Source organism: Orbicella faveolata, unplaced genomic scaffold (assembly GCF_042242905.1).
Source record: "Orbicella faveolata isolate gen_17 unplaced genomic scaffold, um_ofav_v1 contig_1, whole genome shotgun sequence".
Classification (NCBI taxonomy): Eukaryota; Metazoa; Cnidaria; class Anthozoa; order Scleractinia; family Merulinidae; genus Orbicella; species Orbicella faveolata.
In genome coordinates, this window is record NW_028301536.1 from 5,053,228 (window position 1) to 5,072,500 (window position 19,273).

The 19,273-nt window shown below is 37.7% G+C and overlaps 2 protein-coding genes across 2 annotated transcripts; both read right to left on the bottom strand.

The window, feature by feature from the left end:
- Positions 1-6,236: 6,236 nt before the first annotated feature.
- Positions 6,237-7,759, bottom strand: LOC149117799 (melanocortin receptor 5-like). Its single transcript, XM_089282138.1, has one exon. The coding sequence runs from the start codon at positions 7,363-7,365 to the stop codon at positions 6,445-6,447; it is 921 nt and encodes a 306-aa protein (XP_089138264.1). The 5' UTR covers positions 7,366-7,759; the 3' UTR covers positions 6,237-6,444.
- Positions 7,760-8,771: 1,012 nt separating this feature from the next.
- LOC110064213 (melanocortin receptor 4-like) lies at positions 8,772-10,298 on the bottom strand. The gene has a single exon (XM_020771224.2). It carries the CDS (start codon positions 9,788-9,790, stop codon positions 8,864-8,866), a length of 927 nt encoding a protein of 308 aa, XP_020626883.2. The 5' UTR covers positions 9,791-10,298; the 3' UTR covers positions 8,772-8,863.
- Positions 10,299-19,273: the final 8,975 nt, after the last annotated feature.

The following is a 19,273-nucleotide window of genomic DNA, read 5'->3' on the forward strand; positions in this document are numbered from 1 at the left end:
GGTAAACAGCTCTTTCCATGACGAGATTCATGAGACTCTGAAATACCCAGCAGGACATGGGTTCTAATTTCCGTTGACGTCATGGTGCTCGTGCTAATCAGATTACAAATCTGGAATTACTGCATAATTTCTGGGTGTTTGTGGTGTATGAGCCGTTTAGCATTTGACAGAATAATTTAATGCGGTAAACCAGATCACCAACCATATATAGCCTGGTTACATGAGTTAAAATAGTTAATATTACAACCAGAGGCTTCGCTGTATATGCATCGCGCGAAATTCGATCAAAGAATGGATGGCGCGAACTAGGGCATGGCGGCAAATCCATGTTCTGTTCGCCTCAATCGATCAAATTCGCGAACTCTCATTCGATCCGAGACAAATTTGATCTGCCGCGTCGAGCGAATGGTTTCATCAGCCACGAGAGTTCATCGAAAGTAATTTCTTTCCGTTTTTCAAAGCTGACATCGCAAAAGGTTATATATTTTAATTGTCCGATACAAATGGCGGGTTCGTGGATCCATCGTGGTCATCATGCATGGTTTCAGCCTTCCAGAAAAAAAAAAAAACAAAAACAAAAAAAAACAGTTGTTGCTACTCTGTTCGAAATAGTTTAAAGAGCATTACAAAGAAAGATCCTGGATGCCAGTGAAATACAGAATTCCAAGCGATCGAAGACCGAGATATTTTTCGGCGGAGACAAGCGACAGCTGGAAATAAGTCTGCTTCGCAGGCTAAGTGATACGCGGCCTTTTGTGAGACGCACTGGAGAAAAATTACCAAACATAAAAAAATGGGTCACACTTGAAAACGTAAGTCACACTTGAAAAAACTAGGTAACACTTAAAAAAAATGGGTTATATTTGGTAAAATTGGTAACAATTGGAAAAACCGGTCAAAAGTGAAAAAAAAAGAGTCAAAATTGGAAAAATTGGTCACACTTGGAAAAATGGGTCACACTTGGAAAAATGGATCACACTTAGAAAAATTGGTCACACTTGGGAAAATGGGTCACTTCAAATGGGTCACACTTAAGAAAATAGGTCACACTTGAAAAAAAGGGTCAACCTTAGAAAAATTAGTCACACTTGGAATAATGGGTCGCACTTTGAAAAAGGGGTCACATTTGGAAAAATGGGTCACGCTCGATAAATTTAGTACTTGGTAAATTTGGTACTTGTAGTCACGCTTAAAAAAATGGGTCACAATTGGAAAAAAGGTCACTCTTTGAAAATGGGTCACACATAGAAAAATGGGTCACACTTGGTATAAAAGGTCACTCTTGGAAAAGTGGGTCACACTTAAATAAATGGATCATATTTAGAAAAAAGGGTCACACTTGGAAAAAACAGTCACACGTAGAAAAATGGGTCACAATTGGAAGAAAGGTCACTCTTTGAAAATGGGTCACACACAGAAAATTGGGTCACACTTTGTGTAAAGGGTCATTCTTGGAAAAGTGGGTCAGACTTGAAAAAATGGATCATATTTAGAAAAGAGGGTCACACTTGAAAAAACGGGGTACACTTGGAAAAACAGTCACACTTAAAAAAGTTTATCACACTTGGAAAAATGGGTGACACTTGGAAATGTGCGTCACACTCAGAAAAAAGAGTCACACTTGGAACAATTGTCAACACTTGGAAAATAGGATCACATTTGAAAAACTGGGTCAAACCTGGGGAAAATGTCACGTTTGGAAAAATGGGTCACATTTTGAAAAATGGATTGCGCTTACAAATATGTGTCACACTTAAAAAAAATTTGCCGCATTTGGAAATATGGGTCTCACTCAGAAAAGTGATTACCCTTGGAAAAATTTATCACACTGGAAAAAAAATTAATCACTATTGAAAAATATGGGTTATACTTAGGAACATTGGTCACACTTGAATAAAAAGGCTACACTTAGAACAGTGGGTCACAATTGGAAAAATGGTCGCACTTGGAAAAATGGGTCAAATTTTGGAAAAAGATTCATACTTACACTTGGAAAAATAGGAAACAGTTGAAAAAATGGGTCACAGTTGGAAAAACGGGTCACACTTGGAAACGAGGGTCACACTTGGAAAAAGAGCCGAACTTGGAAAATTGGCTCGCTGTTGGCATTGGTCGCATTTGAAAGATCACACTTAGAAAAGTTTTTCATCCTTGGAAAAATGGGTCACACTTGGAAAAACAGGGCACACTTGGAAAAACGTCACACTTGCAGAAAAAAGGGGCGCAGTTGGAAAAATAGGTCACACTTAGAAAAATGGGTCACATTTGCAAAACTTGGTCACACTTGGATGAATGGGTCACACTTGAAACAATGGGTCCCACTTGGAAAAAAGGGGCACATTTGAAAAACTGGTTCAAACCACGAAAAATGGAGCACAGTTTTGGAAAAGAGTGTGTAACACTTGGAAAAAAGGGGGCACACTTGCGAAAAAGGGTCACACTTGGAAATATGGGTAGCACTTGGCAAAAAGGGTCAAACTTGAAAAAATAGGTCACACTTGAAAAAATGAATTACAGTTTGAAAAAAGGGTTACAATTAGAAAAAAGGGGACCTTACTTGAAAAAATGGGTCACACTTAGAAAAATGGGTCACTCTTGGAAAAGAGGGTTACACTTGGAAAAAAGTTACAAACTTGGAAAAATAGGTCACACTTGCAAAAATGGGTCACACTTTGAAAAATGATTCACACTTGAAAACTTGTGTCGCACTTTGAAAAGTGGGTCACTCTTGGCAACAAGAGTGCCACACCTGGAAAAATGGGTCACACTTTGAGAAATGGGTCACACTCAGAAAAATGGTTCATACTTGAAAAAAAGGGTCACACTTGGAAAATTGGATCAGACTTGAGAAAATGGCTGTTTCTGGACACAAAAAATTATGTTCATTGGTTATCTTAAAAACTGCAGTAAAAGCTAATCATGTATATGGAAAATTCGTTTTCCACTTGTTTATGTATTAACGATTAGTGCATGGATATTTTGAATTTGTAATTTGAGGATCCTGTTTATGACAGAAAAATTCCCTGCTCAACATGACATGGTTAATTTATATTAGGTTTGATTAGGGTTTATTGAAAACAATTGCACAAGAAAAACTAAGTTTTAGTCATTTTGATAAGAAGAATTATTGACTTTGTCTGTGACTGGTCCGCTCGGGTCGGGCTACTGCTACAGAGTTCATGGACTTCATGCGTCTGGTAGTTTCAATGCTTTGCCGGGACTACAGTACTGATCGTTTTGAGCTGTCACAAGTTGACCAACATGGTTGGAGTTATTGAAGGTCTAATGCCCGGGGTGGGGTACTTTGGGAATTTCTGGGTGGGGATGTGCCGCTGGGACCCTGGAACCCTTAGCCTATACCAGAGCTAGTTCAGCTAAATTTTGCTACCCTGTACTAGAGTACACTCCCCAAATCCCCCCATCTATCGTCACTATTGCGGCTGATTTGTGTAAATTTAAACTTGCCGATTTGATTTTTTTATATTTTTGAGTGGCAATTCCTGGTTTCCTTAGTCTAGAGAAAATCTTCAACCAACTAGTCAGTTTTGGAAAAAATGATACCCTCTTCTAGACCCAAACGCTCTAATTTATATACCCTATCCTAGAGTAAGCTGCTTGTAAACTATACCCTTCACAGCGGCACATACCTATATAGCCCATGTATGGCAGTGCCCCCCCCCCACCGGGGTCTAATGATATAGAGAATAACCGGAAGGAAAACGAAAACGAAATCAATTAAGCTAGCAGGAGATTCCAGTTACATAGTCAGTTATCGCGGGGTTAAAGCTGCAGTAAACGTTAAAGCGAGGTTCGAATTAGTGAGGGTTCAAGTTATCAAAGTTATCAGGAGTCGACTGTAGCGCGTTTCTCTTGACACTAAATGGGAAATACATAAATATTTTTTCACGTAGGGGCCAAACCACCCCCCCCCCTAATGTTTCATGAAGGCTATATTTGCTTGGTTTATATATTTCTGAACCAAGTTTGGCAGATGAGCTTTCTTTGTTCTCCAGTTCATTTTCATTTGGAAGTTGTGACAAAATGTCAGATTATGACGTCATAATTGATGACGTCACCAAAACGTGCTATAATTTTTCGTAAAATCTGATAAAAAGATTATGTCATTGGAAAGGCCCTGACTTGAGGAGTAAAATGCCGGAAACCGTTTTTTGCTATGATGATTATCTTTCGAGATATGGTAAGTTAAATATTTTTTTGTTGTCCCCCCCGGAATTTGCTTAACCATACTGTCCTTCTCAATTCAGTCTCTCTGGTTTATTTTTTTCAGTTTTATTCTAGGAAGGCTAATAATCTAGAAAAATAGAAAGCTTGATGTTGTCAAAAATCGTATGGTTTTAGAAATTTGATTTTCGGCTTTGTTAGGATGGTATTAACAGTAAAAAGACGGGTGACGTCACAGGTTATGACGTAACAAAACTAATTTTAACGCAATAACACTAGAGGGATAATTTTTTATCCCGATTTTCTTCTTTATTTTGCTTTAGTCATCTGGCACATCACATGTGCAACATAGTTGCATTTGCTGGAACAAAATTACGGCTCCGATTTGGGGATTTTTCTCAAGGGGGGGACCCCATATTTTGCAGAGTTATTTTTCATATTTAGAAATGCCATATTTCATTTAATTTTTGTGATATGGACAAAATTTTTTCAGGGTTCAACTCCTCTTGATGTGCTCTTTCGAACACATTGTAAAAAATATGCATATTAAAAACTTCAAAAGTGGCAAAAAACATGACGTCATTACTGTGACGTCACAACTTTGACATTTACTGGCATTTTGCACGTAAAAATAATTGGCAATAGGTCTCCTGCTCATCTGCCAAGTTTGGTGTAGAAAGAGTCAATACTTTTTAAGTAATGAGAAATAATGTGAAATACCCAAGAACTGACTAAACATTTGGGGGGTGGTTTGGCCCCTACGTGTTTAGTTGCAGGAAATTTACAACGAGCAAGCAGCCATTGAATACAGAGAGAGCTGTCAGGTCCGTGTTTGTTAGATACCAGAGGTATTTCCAAAGATGTTTCTTGTCAATAAGCATGAAATTATTTTCACCCCGCGATTAAGTTAGCTTGGATTTTAAAATTAAACACCCTCCTGCCTTTTCGCTATTCATTAGCGCAAAGTCAGCAGTGGGCAGCTATTTCAGAAACTCAGGAATCTCGTCATGGAACCAATCAGAGAGTATACGCAGGATCCATACTGTATTGTGGACTGTAACTTCCATCATTTAAACTTTGATTTCTATGTGACAAGAATCTCATATCATCAGAGGAGGTTTTGCTCTCCTTCACTGTAATAACAAAGCAACGTTTACATAGGTTTTATTGTTTAAACCATTTATTATCAATGGAACAATATCCTCTTTCGAATAGAGGTCTAATTGCTATTGCGTTTGACAGCAATACCTAATCGCAAGTTGTTTGGCTTACGCACAAAGATCACGCTGACGCCAAAAATACACGAAGGGATTTAGCGAAGCATTTATAAGCACAAAAATATAAAGCTAGTCTCAGAAAGAAATCAAGGCACTATGACTAAGGGCAGGCTGCTTATCAACCAGACACATAAAATGACTACCCTTGTTTGCTCTTCCGTGACCACTTGTTTATATCGTAGTATCATAGCAGATATATCACTAGATAGCGATCAATGCCCATTCCTGTTACAGTAAACAGGTTAATGCCACTAGATAGACAGATCATCAAGATTCGTGCGGTAGTTTTGCTTGAATTCTTGAAAATTACTGCTTGTAATAGAACGTATAGCTTCTAAGAAAAAGTTGTAAATCCAAGATGGCGGACTAAAGACGTAATGAAAAAAAAAAACAGTGTCATTCTTGTAGAACAAGTTAAGGGTAATTTATTAAACGCAAAATAATTTTAGATATGTAATTAAGATGGGAATCCTAGCGGAGCCGAACTACACTTCCTTCTTGTACCACGGTGGGGGTATGAATTTGCTTGTACGTCCAAGGGTAAAGCGCAGCTCTTTTAGAGCCAATCAGAGTGAGCGCAAGATCCTTACTGTATTGTCTACTGTACCCCCCATCATTTAAACTTTGATTCCTACATAATAACAGTCCATCTCATCTCATCAGAAGGTTTTGTAGTCACCTTAATCACCAATGTTTTAACTGTTTTTACCATCTATTATAAATAGAACAACGTCCTTTCTTGGACAGAGCCAACTGGCTTCAACTCGTTCAGGCCTATTTTTCTTTTTCTGTTTTTTTTTTTTTTTTTTTTTTTTTTTGCCAGGCTTTAATATCACAGAAACTACAGAAACTACAGAAACCGAGATAAGCTCCGGCCTGGTGGGCCACTTAGCTCGTATGCAGACTTTACCTCGCGTTATTATCACAACTGCTTAAGTTAGGTATATTACTGCGATGATCAATCATGTCCTCAGAGCTCTCATTGTTACTGTGTTTGACAGCAAACCCTCATCACAAATGGTTTAGCTTGTGCACGAAGATCACGCTGACGCCAAAAATACAGGAATGGATTAAGCGACGAATTTAGCAGCACAAATATATAACAGATCTCGAGCAAGACAACATTTAAAGGTATCAAGTTTGCAGCGAGACAAATGTTAGAAACCAGTAATGGAGTATAGCACACAAGAACGATGATTAACACGAGCATAGTGTTTATGGCAGAATTTCTGAATCTCGCCATGTTAAATGATTTCGAAGCAACAGCCATCTGATCTTGAACCTGAGCTCGGTGATGTCGTACAACTTCATAAATCTTGATCGAAACGAACGAAATAATTGCAAGGCAAACTGTTATTATAAGTGTCATAACTAAATAACTAGTCACAGCATCAAAAGCCATTATGACTAAGGGCAGGCTGCTTATCAACCAAATGCTTAACAGGACTTTCCTTGTTTTCTTTTCTGTGACCACTTGTTCATATCTCAGGTGCAGATATATCGCTAGATAGCGATCAACGCTCATTGCTGTTACAGTTAATAGGGTGACTACTGTTGGAAAGACAGATATTAAATTCCGTACTTTCGTAAGTGTACAGGAGGTAATTTTGCTAGAATTATTGAAAAGTACAGCTTGAAATCCAACGTGCAGTGGCTCAGATAGTATCCCAACACACAGATCAGACAAAGCCAGGCCGAACAGCAATGTGTTCGAAGTAGAGTGCAAATTTGGACTTCGCCATATTGTCACGAGAACCAACAAATTTCCAATCGTAGCCGTTATGGAGATAAAGGTGTTAACAACCATCAATGCCATCAAAATCTTTGGGTTGACAACTAAGATGCTTGCTTGTGTTCCGTAGCAGAACAGTTCTTGGGTCGTGTTCGTTCCGTTGTTGAGATCCATCACGTCGACATTGCAAAGAATTTTGAATTCTTAATTATTTCGTGGCGATCATAAATTAGTTATATATATGATTTTTTTTTTTACAGATATTTGTTCAGTTGGTAACCGTCAAAGGATAATGCCAGTTGCTAAAAAATATATTAGTATTGAACTATGCTGCAAAATGAGAAAAATTAATTACATTTTTATCAGACAAAAAAAGAGAAAGGTTCTTGAAGTCAATGACATTTTGCTGTCTCCTCAACAGAACTTGACAAAAATGATTGGTTTCCACACCAGCTGGCCTCTTTTGTTTCAAAACCCTTGTTTTTTAAAATATTCGACAATACGGGGAAGAACATTTGTGGAGGGACTAAAACTGCGATTAGATTATAGTTCAACTTTTATGACTCTAAATTGATAAATTTCGTACTTCGAATGGCCGGTATTTGATTTAGGGAAAAAAAAGGACCCCCCCCCCCCTCCCCCCAGGCTAAAACAATACTTTTGGCTTAAAAAAATCCCCAAAGAATTTTTTGTAATGAAATAAATGAACATTAGAATTTTCTCTCCTCTCGCGGGATTTCAAAGTTTACAGAGAGATTTTTTTAAGGTAATTCCATCGATATAGAACTCAAAATAGATTTTCTTTCAAACTTTACTGTTGGCTGCCTATATCAAAAGAATTTAAAATTTGAAATAAAAAATGGGTATCCCCGTATTCGTTTAGGAGCAGCAGGACCTTCAACAAACCCTATAATTCCTGAAATTATCTGCCTTTAGAAACTTTTATATTTGAACTATGCTCTCATTTTCCTTGACAACTTTTCACTCTGCGATAGAAATTGGTTGATTTTCACTGTATAGAAAGAAGGTGACCTCTGCATTCAGACTAAATAAACAAAAAAAAATCGTTAGGTCCCGGTACTCGTTTCCCAGGAAAAAAACGATGATTTGTTCCTCGCAAGCCAAGCCGTTTAGAGAAAGGCACCATTTTGTACATGTTGTGTCTGTGCACGCGCTCGTGCGCGCACGCTAATGACGTGAAAATCGTGCGCAGTTGGAATGCGCAGTGCAATTCTAAGGAATCAGCCTAAGGTAGCTCAAAACAGTTTCCAGCTCTTTGTAAGACTTAAATTTTGATTGGCCATTATAACCTCTCTTTATCAGTTGATGCTAAAATCATGGTATCAGAAAACCACACAATTATTTATTGAAAAAATGTACATTTCTAATAACGACGAAAATCTAAGTGAAGTCCACCTACGCCTCCCTCTTGTACCACAGTGGGGGTGTGAGTTTGGTTGTTCGACCAGGGATAAACAAAGCTCTTTCAGAACCAATCTGAGTGTGCGCAAGATCCATATTGTTTTGTGGACTGTACACTCCATCATTTCTATGTGAAAAGAATCTCATCCCATCAGACGTTTTTTTAGTCACCTCAATCACCAATTTCTTTACTGTTTCAACCATTTATTTTGAATAGGACAATATCCTCTTTTTGGCAGGGCTCTCATTGTTACTGTGTTTGACAGCGAAACGTCATCGCAAGTTGCTTAGCTTGTGCACGAAGATCACGCTGACGCCAAAAATACACGAATGGGTTTAGCGAAGAATTTAAGAGCACAAATACATAGGTAATCTCGACAAATAGAACACTTGAAGGATTTAAGTCGACAGTGAGAAAAATTTTAGAAACAAGAAATGGAGTATAGCACACAAGAACGACGACTAACACGAGCATAGTGTTTACGGCAGAATTTCTGAATCTCGCCATGTTAAATGATTGCGAAGCAACAGCCATCTGATCTTGAATCTGAGCTTGGTGATGTCGAACAACTTGGTAAATCTTAATCCAAGAAAACGAAATAATTGCAAGGCAAACTGTTATTATAAGTGTCATAACTAAATAACTAGTCATAGCCATAGTATCAAAAGCCATCATGACTAAGGGCAGGCTGCTTATCAACCAAAGGCATAAAAGGACTTTCCTCGTTGTCTTTTCTGTGACCACTTGTTCATATCTCAGGTGCAGATATATCGCTAGATAGCGATCAACGCTCATTGCTGTTACAGTTAACAGGGTGACTACTGTTAGAAAAACAGATATTAAATTCCGTACTTTCATGAGCGTACAGGAGGTAACTTTGCCAAAATTATTGAAAAGTACAGCTTGAAATCCAACGTGCAGTGGCTCAGATAGTATCCCAACACACAGATCAGACAAAGCCAGGCCGAACAGCAATGTGTTCGAAGTAGAGTGCAAATTTGGACTTCGCCATATTGTCACGAGAACCAACAAATTTCCAATCGTAGCCGTTATGGAGATAAAGGTGTTAACAACCATCAATGCCATCAAAATCTTTGGGTTGACAACTAAGATGCTTGCTTGTGTTCCGTAGCAGAACAGTTCTTGGGTCGTGTTCGTTCCGTTGTTGAGATCCATCACGTCGACATTGCAAAGAATTTTGAATTCTTAATTATTTCGTGGCGATCATAAATTAGTTATATATATGATTTTTTTTTTTACAGATATTTGTTCAGTTGGTAACCGTCAAAGGATAATGCCAGTTGCTAAAAAATATATTAGTATTGAACTATGCTGCAAAATGAGAAAAATTAATTACATTTTTATCAGACAAAAAAAGAGAAAGGTTCTTGAAGTCAATGACATTTTGCTGTCTCCTCAACAGAACTTGACAAAAATGATTGGTTTCCACACCAGGTGGCCACTTTTGTTTCAGAACTTTTATTTTAAATATTCGACAATACGCGAAGAGTATTTGTGGAGGGACTAAAAAAACACGATTCGATTACAGTTTATCTTTTATGATAATAAAATGTAAAATTACTTTTTGCGGCACTAAAATCAATAAAGTGGGGGAAACATTTGAGTGCACTACATATATTTTTACAATTATGTTTAAGTCTGTATATCAACTATACACAGAACATCTTCGGCCTTTTGTTTTATTCGCTGATATCCAGCTTTAGCTGCATGAAAAGTTCCAACGCCCTCTCTTAAACGTAGCATCAGTCATACAAAGTCTGTTGTTTACAAATACTTGGCCCATCATGCTGTCATGTAGGCAATTTTTGATGGCAGAACGTATATGTAAATTTTCTTTCCAATCATTTTTCCTTTCAGAAAAGACTTTCGGAAAGTTGACAATAGGACTCTGCGAAGTAGACACATACAAAATTAATTTGCGTCGGAATATCGGTGATCATGCTAGACGATGACTCAAAGATGTTGAGCATACCAATATTTTGAATACTCATGTCGGTTTATGAGTGGTATGATAGAGAGAATTTCCGTTCTAGTCACAAAATAAAGGTGTCCTGATTTTTGCTCGCCTTCGAAGAATTTGCTTTGCTTCCTTACTATGTGAAGCGTTAGTAAAAGTGCAGCTTAACGTTGGATTCAATGTTACACTTTTCAAGAACTCTAGCAAAATGATCTCATGCGTGTTCAGTGATGAATTCAGCAAGATGCAGTAGTCCTAACGGTTAGCGCTCTCGAGTGATCCAGGTTCGTTGCTTTGTTCCAGTGTAGGACACTTTGCCCTCACAAAGCCTCTGTCAGCCTTTATGTATAAATGGGTGCCGGCGGATTTAATGCTGGAGTTAACCTTGTGTGTTGGTCTACTATAGGATTAAATTTTTGCAGATTGGAGCAAAATGAGCCCGTGTACTTAATCTGATGATCTGAGAGAGATGCAGCATCCTAATGGTTAACTCGGTGGAAACCGAATCGAGCTATTCTGGCTCCATGGTATGTTCTTGAGCAAGACACCTTGCTCTAGCAATGCCTCCCTCCACCTAGATCTATGATCATGAGTGAGTACAGGCAAATTTAATTCTGGGGGATGACCCCGCAATGGACTAGCATCCCATCCAGGGGGAAGCAGAAATATTCCTAGTCACAATGCTAGAGAAACTTGGATAATCTCCGGCTTTGTTTCCCATTGTACCCCATGCAGACAATATCTTTACTCAGAATAATCACTTATTCTAAGATCGCTCTTTTTAACAACACTGATGATATAGCTGTAGAAGCAATCAACGCTGATCGCTATTTGAGATATATTTGCACTTAAGATACGGCTAAAAAATAGTCAGAACTCTCTCGGTGTTCACAGAAAAGAAAACAACGCGTTTTCATCGCTAGATTTGTTTTAAATAAATTTAATCGACCGTTTGGATCGGTTGGGTGGTTTTTCGAACATTCCTAGATTTGACAAAACTTTGAACTTCCTCTAACTTTTGAATATTTTTTTAAAATAGCTTACGAAAAGGGTCTTTTTGATGAAATAAAACAAAAATTTGAAATTTCTGTTCTGTCGTTGGATTCTCTGTGGCTATAAACAGACGTACGCTCTTTATGGTTATTCACCTTACATTTTCGAAAAACTAAGGTGGCTTTGAAAGCATTTTTTTTTTTAAAGTTGAAGCTGTATCGTATCATTCTAACTTATACAAATCCCCAGTAAAGAGTGTGAGTCACGGAGCCGCTTTTGAGTTTTTGCATAAGTATTTTAAGCTAAAATAAAGGGTGTTTCTAACACGTTATACTGTTGCTGTGGTACTCCACTCTGACATGAAGATAATCACAACTTGATGAAGCATTTGTGTGACACCAATATTCACGCGACACTTGATAAAGAGTGGTAAATGAAGTTTCAATCCGTCAAAGCATAACTCCTGGCTTCTTACTGTATGTGGGGTAACGAATATGTTTGCTATGGCATCTTTGCGGATATATTATTGACATTTAATTAATTTAGTTAATCAATATATAGACATTTGCATCATCGATTTTTAAAAGGCACAAACAAGGTTCTACAGTCAGGAAAACAATTCATGGCTCACATAGTCTAGTTAGCTAAACCACCGTCGTTATTCTTATAGCCAAATGTTTCGCTGGACGGCACCAAGCGAAGATTTAAAATCAGAGGATTGAGAAGCAAAGGAAATCAGCTTTTTAGCTGCCATTCAATGACCTACATGACAAATAAAGCACAAATAATGATTTCAGACATTTTCCAAATTAAAAGTACCACTTTAACTGCACAACTTCCATTTGTCATATTAGATATATCTTTATGCCAGTCGCAATTACGTCATTTTACGTCATATGTGAGGTTTTTTATTAACATATATTTATTCAGTTGGTAACCGTCAAAGGATAATGCCAATTGCTAACTGAAGTATGCTGAAAAATGAAAAAAAGCGATTACATTTATTTCAGACAAAAGAAAAGACAGGATTTTGTTGTCAGTGACATTTTCCTGACTCCGCAACAGAACCTGACAAGAACGATTGGTTTCCACAGGTGTTGACCTCTTTTATTTTTAAACTTTGTTTTGTTTTTCTTTTGTTTTTGTTTTTTAATTCGTATGAAGGTATTGTAATTTTAGGTAGAAGTGGTTTTAATTTTAATCACAAACATAGTAAGTTGAGCGCTGGAAATGAGCCCTATGTAAATTCACGTATATTATTATTATATTATTAAATGATCGACAATATGAAAGAGCATTTGTACAGGGATTAAAAATGCGGCTCAATTACAATTAATCCAACTTTTATGACAATAAAATGTAAAATGAATAAAGCATGGCATAAATTTGAGCGAACTTTTACCATTAAGCCTAAGCCTGTATATTAATGATACACAAAAAACCATCAAGTTTTTTGTTCCATTTGCTGAGGTCCAGCTTCTCGCGTCTGGAAAATTGTAACGACCCGGCAATCGAAAACTATCTTGTCATCACCTTCGACATGTTAAGAGGCTGTCTCTGTAAGAACCGACCACTGATTTTACTTCGAAAATTCGATTTTTCTCATAAGCTGGGATTTCGAAGCCCTTACCTAGTCATTCACTAAAATGAGTTTTATTTCATTAAAAATTCCAATTGAAGTTTTCTAGGATTGATTGAAGTTCGGTCCGCTCGACACAAGTTTCATGCCCGCCGAAACTGGAAAAATAGCACATATTGCCGGCGCTCTAAAAAAAAGAATCTTCGCTCAAAAGTCCCAATTCTTTTTTTCAACTATAGATGTATCATAGCAGTTTGTTTAGCCATGTAGCAATCTTCCCGTAAGTACTAACGGGAAGATTGGGAACTAAATCACTTGTTGTAAACACAAAATTGGCCGTGGCATTTATCAATCCTTCCTTGGCTTCCCGAATCACCGTTTACTGTTCATGCATGTATGTGTGCCGAGAGTTGTCCAAAATAGTGCTTCTATAAACCTTTCAAGAGAAGTCTACATGATTAAACCGGCTTCGAGGAAAACAATGGTCAGTAATACACAGAACATCGAAGTATGTGACGGTCACGCTCGGCACAGATGAGTAACGTACAAATCTACCTTATATACAAACCTACAGTTGGAAGGAAAAGCTGGCAGTTTTAATGCTACCCAGGTTTCAAGGATCGTTACAAAGGACCAAATCTTTAATCTTGAAGCCAGGTAAGCGATTTACGGGAATTTATCGGAGCACTTTTCGAAGGCGAGTTTGTTAGTTACTCACTGGAATATTTTCAAAGTTTCCCGAATTTTAAGCGGTCGTCAGTTTTGAAAACCTTGTGGGCAGACAAATTTTATTATTGTTTTAAATTAAGGGACATTTATACTTTCTATTTATGTAGTTCAGCAGTTTCAAACAGGTGCCACATTTTTAAAACGTACCTGCAAAGTAGAGCTATTTTCGCGTTTGGTTCAAAACTCGATTTAACGGGTAGAAAATCTTCTTTTAACCGTTGAAGGAACAACATTGAATTATAATTGCTACATGGCTAAACAAACTGCTATGATACATCTATAGTTGAAAAAAAGAATTGGGACTTTTGAGCGAAGATTAGTTTTTTTTAGAGCGCCGGCAATATGTGCTATTTTTCCAGTTTCGGCGGGCATGAAACTTGTGTCGAGCGGACCGAACTTTAATCAATCCTAGAAAACTTCAATTGGAATTTTTAATGAAATAAAACTCATTTTAGTGAATGACTAGGTAAGGGCTTCGAAATCCCAGCTTATGAGAAAAATCGAATTTTCGAAGTAAAATCAGTGGTCGGTTCTTACAGAGACAGCCTCTTAATCATCAGCATCAACGGTTAACAGTTAGCACGCCAATGTCTTTAACATCATTCAGGCACAGCGTTGTCATTGTCGTAAACGCGCGTGAAAACGTCAATAAAATGTTTTCAAAAAATTGGGATTAGCAAGGCTGTAGTTAAGCCTTAAGCCTTAACTTAATTTTCTCTGGTTTGAAAACAACTTGTCGGCTTTCACCCATGTGCTCTCGCGCCATTGGAAGGGAAGAAAAGAAACTCTGGATAGAGGTTGTTTTTTCACTTCTTCGCCTTGGTGGAAAAATCAGGGCTACTGCCAACCGAAAGTGTGCTGATTCGAATTATGCCAAATGTTAATGGCAACAAATATTCATGAATTGTGGCGACGTTTTTCCCATCGTTGGCTTAAAAGTGTTTTTCTTTTTACTCCAGAACGTGTAAACTTTCTGATGCTGCCAATTCCATAGATTCCCATTTAAAATTGCTTATTCTCCAATATCTCCATCTGCATTGCATTGTAGTCAGAAGAGCGTTTTAATTATTTGTTAATATTAATTGATGATGTATGCTTTCTGTTCATTTTCCTTTTTTATTGGCTTCAGATCCTTGTATTTCACCATTGGTAACTGTATTCCGTCGCCAGTTTATTTTCAGAAAAGCTTTTTCCCTAACAAAAAGAGAAAAACTTATTTTTAGGCTGGTCTCCTTCCTTGTTGGAACAATGTTACTCAAACTAAAGAGCTGTTTTTAATGCATTTGTTTTGTGCCTTGGGGGCTCGTTGAGTGTTTTTTTTTTTTCCAGTGGTCTTGCAGTTCATTTTGATGAGCATCTTAAGTGGATCAATATCATACAATTTTATTTTTTTTTTAATATATTTTAAAAACTGTTTCTCTAAACCTACCAACAGAATATTCAAAGCTCGCCTTGACCGTATTATTATTTCTCTGTAATATTCAAACTTCATCATTTATGTTATTACAAAAGTGATTTCGAATTCTCTCCCTCAATGGCATTACATTTTTAATTACTTTTCAATTTAATTTTCCTGTTTCTTCTACAATAATTAATTCAGCTCACTGTTTGCACTACATATCGTTAATTATATTTTTGATTGTTGTAGCTGAAAGGAGGTTTTTCTCTATTTTGTACTTTTATTATATTTATATACGTTCATCTATTGATCAACTTTCAACGGAACATACCAAACTAAAACTTACAGTGTACATGTACAGCTCCAAAGGTTGCCAAAATTTACTCTTCATCTGCAAAAAATGTGAAAATCGAATATGTTCAAAATACCCTACCATTCTTCGAAGCTCGTTAATTATTGATAAAGTGTGGGATAAAATGAGTGTATTACAATTTTAAGCTATACTTACCCAAAAGTCATTTTCTCGCACCCTTTATCAATAATTAATGAGCTGACCTTGCTTAACAATTCGATTTCATCTTCTTTTATGGATGAAAAAATATTCATCTCTCCCGATTATGACAAAAAAAAAGGATGACCTCTAGACCGTATGCAAATAACACTCAAAACGCTGAAGAAACTGCATATGAGGGACAAACAGATTCGCAATCTAACGAAAACTGCCAAAAAGCACCCGAAACATTGGAGTCGTTTGCGAAAGGTAATTCCCTACACGGAGCTCGGTTTTGTTTGTTGGAAGCGTTTTCAGAAAACTCATCTGGACAGTGGCTCTTGTAGCGTGTTTTACGTTTTGCATCTATCAAGTTTCTACAACTGTCATTGCTTTTGGACGTCGTCCATTCAACACCAAAGTAACGCAAAGACAGTGAAGAGGAACACAAATTTAACATTTCCTGCTGTGACGCTTTATAATGTAAATTTCTGAACCAGCGTAGGTACATAAACTTCCAAAAACGAAAGAATTTAAGCGGCGATGTGATCGCAAGCAAACTTGATATTTACGCAATGTATCATGGACTTTCCAAGAGAAGATTATGCAAGGAATCAACAGCGGGCCAGGGCTAACTGGCACCGAAATTTTGTCTAAGTACGAACCCCATCCCTCTCCCCCAGAATACTTACCAAGCTTGAGCCTGCGATGTATCGAAAACGAGTACTGGGCAGTGGTCAACTTCCAAGGAACACGCCACCATGATGAGCTCTAAACAGAACACAAAAATGGTCACGTGATACTGGTTGGTGAATACCTTGTTTTGCAGCTGTCAATTGACTATTTTAGGATGTCCAATATTATAGATGTACCTATGGTAACGTGCTGCTCTTATTTTTCAAAGTAAGGGGCTCGGCTCTCGCAAGCGCGGTGCAAATGGCGCACGGACGTACATATGTACGTACGGAAGATCACGTGACAAGTAGACTTTTAGCTGATGGGTTACCAAATTTTCTAAGGTATGGGGCTCCACTCGCGAACCTTCGGCGCGCAGGAACTCCTCTATAAATGCGATCCGATCAGATTTTACAGGAAATTCATGTGGCTGTTGGAAGCGCGAAGGTGACAAAGTGCAATGTACTTGTTTACTTTCTAGGCGAGCGGAATAGCCAGTTGATAATGTCTCTGTGTAAGCCGTCAAGAAACAAAGAATTAAATGAAAAAGTCGGTGGAACATCATAGTCTTTTTGATCAGAAATGATCAAAGGTACGGTAATGAACATTTCAACAGATATATTCGATTCCAGGGGGCTCCACACATCAGTGTCAACTAGACAGCAGCAGATCTTTTGCTAGTTTCAAAAGGACTGTGCATTTGCTTGCAGAGGATGTTCAGTGGCTAAGTTGTGTTTTGTTAATATCTTCGGTTTCGGTTTCAAATCTCCTTTTTGGCTAGATCAGTTTTCTTTGCTGTCACCTTTTGGAATGCATAATCCACGAAAACGGATTCCTACAATCATGGAGAAAAATTTTGGGACAAATTTGCACTTTTGGCCCTTTTGCACACACGTCAGACGCGAATACAACTTCACCTGCCTAACTTCGCCCCCCACCCCCGTACAACGTTGAAAACTGCTACCTGCAATTTCTTCTGATTTTCAACATTGTATTGAGTGGGGAGGGGGAACAGTAACGCGGTTTTAAAAGGAAAGTAGCGCTTTTTTCAAACTTCAGTAGTAAAACACATACAATTCGTAAACTTACGTGAATGTCCCAAGGACCTTTTTCCACGATTGTCTGATTTGCACTTGTCATGGAAAAATGTACAGTTGGATTTTTTTAGCCCTAAGTGGATTTTTGGACCCGAGAATGTGAACATCTGGGAAAAGAAAAGCATTTCTAAGAACTTTTACACGGCTTTTTCGTGTTTTCAATGGTTTTGGACCCACCGGAGGAGATTTTGATCTCAAATATTATAGAAACTTTTGTATGTGATGGCAGCGATAGCTGCGTCACTTGATTTGAAACTAAAACGAATTGTTTACATTGTAATGTACAGCTATGCAGATACTTCAAGTATTTAAACGACAAATTTGGTATTTAAGCAAGTAAGTGTCCCGAGGACTTTTGTCCACGATTGTCTGATTTTCACTTGTCATGGAAAAATGCACAATTAGGATGTTTTTTTTTAGCCCTAAGTGGGTATTTGACCCGAGAATGTGAACACCTGAGATTATAAAAGCATTTCTAAGAATTTTTACACGGCTTTTCCTTATTTTCAATGGTTTTGGACCCACCGGAGGAGGTGTTTATCTCAAATGATTAAGAAACTTTTGTATGTGATGGCAGTGATAACGGCGTCGCTTGACTTGAATACGTAACGAATTGTTTACATTGTAATGAACAGTTGTGGAGATACTTCAAGTATTTAAACGACAAATTTGGTATTTACGTAAGTAAGTGTCCCAAGGACTTTTGTCCACGATTGTAGTTTACCGATGATAACCAGAGATCATACAACGAATTCACGAGACTATACGTAGTAACGGGGTCTCCTTTGCAGACGCTTGCCGTGGCCGCTGCTTCAAACCTAAGAACATTATTTTCTTGAAATAAGCCAATCCTAGTGCCGCTTTTATTTTCTTAAAGAGGTTCGCGTCATGAATGTCGACCAATCAATGACCGGTCAGGGTTTTCCCGGGAAAGAAAATATGAAGACGGAAAGCAAAGCTTTAATTGGTGTAGCGTATACAGCATAGGAGCTGATAAGCCAAACTCGTCAATGTGGTCAGGAAGATAATTGTCCAGCCCTTCCTGGGCGCGCTTCTTTTCGTTGCAAGTCAAAATTTTACCCCGATTCACATTTAATTTATTGTTTTTTTACTTGACTGAGAAAATTAAAAATGCTATTTGTAAAAATTTGAAACTTTTAAAACTGCAAGCATGTGTGTGGGGTGGCGAGATTCCCGCAAGCGTTTACTTAATTTGCACATTTCAAAAATGGCGGTTTGTGAAATTTGGCTTATTTCAAGATTGTCTTGTCGTATAGCTACCAAAGATCCCAAGGAAATCATGTAAACAGAAGAAAGTTGACACCATCCTGAATGTGATTTATTTATTTTTAAAAGCTTAAGAGTGATAAATTTAATTTAAAAAAAAATTTTCTCGTGGCAGAATGGAGAAGTTGCGTACAAGGTTAGCTGTTAGCTGTTAGCTGTTAGCTGAGTTCTCTATACCTTGCAATGAACAGTGAATATTACAAGTAAACAGTTTACAAAGTTTAGATACCTTGCTCGAATGAGTGAGTGGTCGTCTTTGTGTACATGTATTAATAGACGAGTGCTAGCAGATAATTTGATACGTGCAGACAAAATTTGTCAACTTGCAATGCACTTATGTAACACAGTCAAAAAATGGACTGGCTAAACTAACTGACCAAATGCCAACGTCAACAATCGAGAAGCGCGTGCTTTATAAGCTCTAGCTTCTCA

What these genes read in the sequence shown, in the direction of transcription:
- LOC149117799 (XM_089282138.1), bottom strand. Translation starts at nt 7,365, where the DNA reads ATGGATCTCAACAACGGAACGAACACGACCCAAGAACTGTTCTGCTAC.
- LOC110064213 (XM_020771224.2), bottom strand. Translation starts at nt 9,790, where the DNA reads ATGGATCTCAACAACGGAACGAACACGACCCAAGAACTGTTCTGCTAC.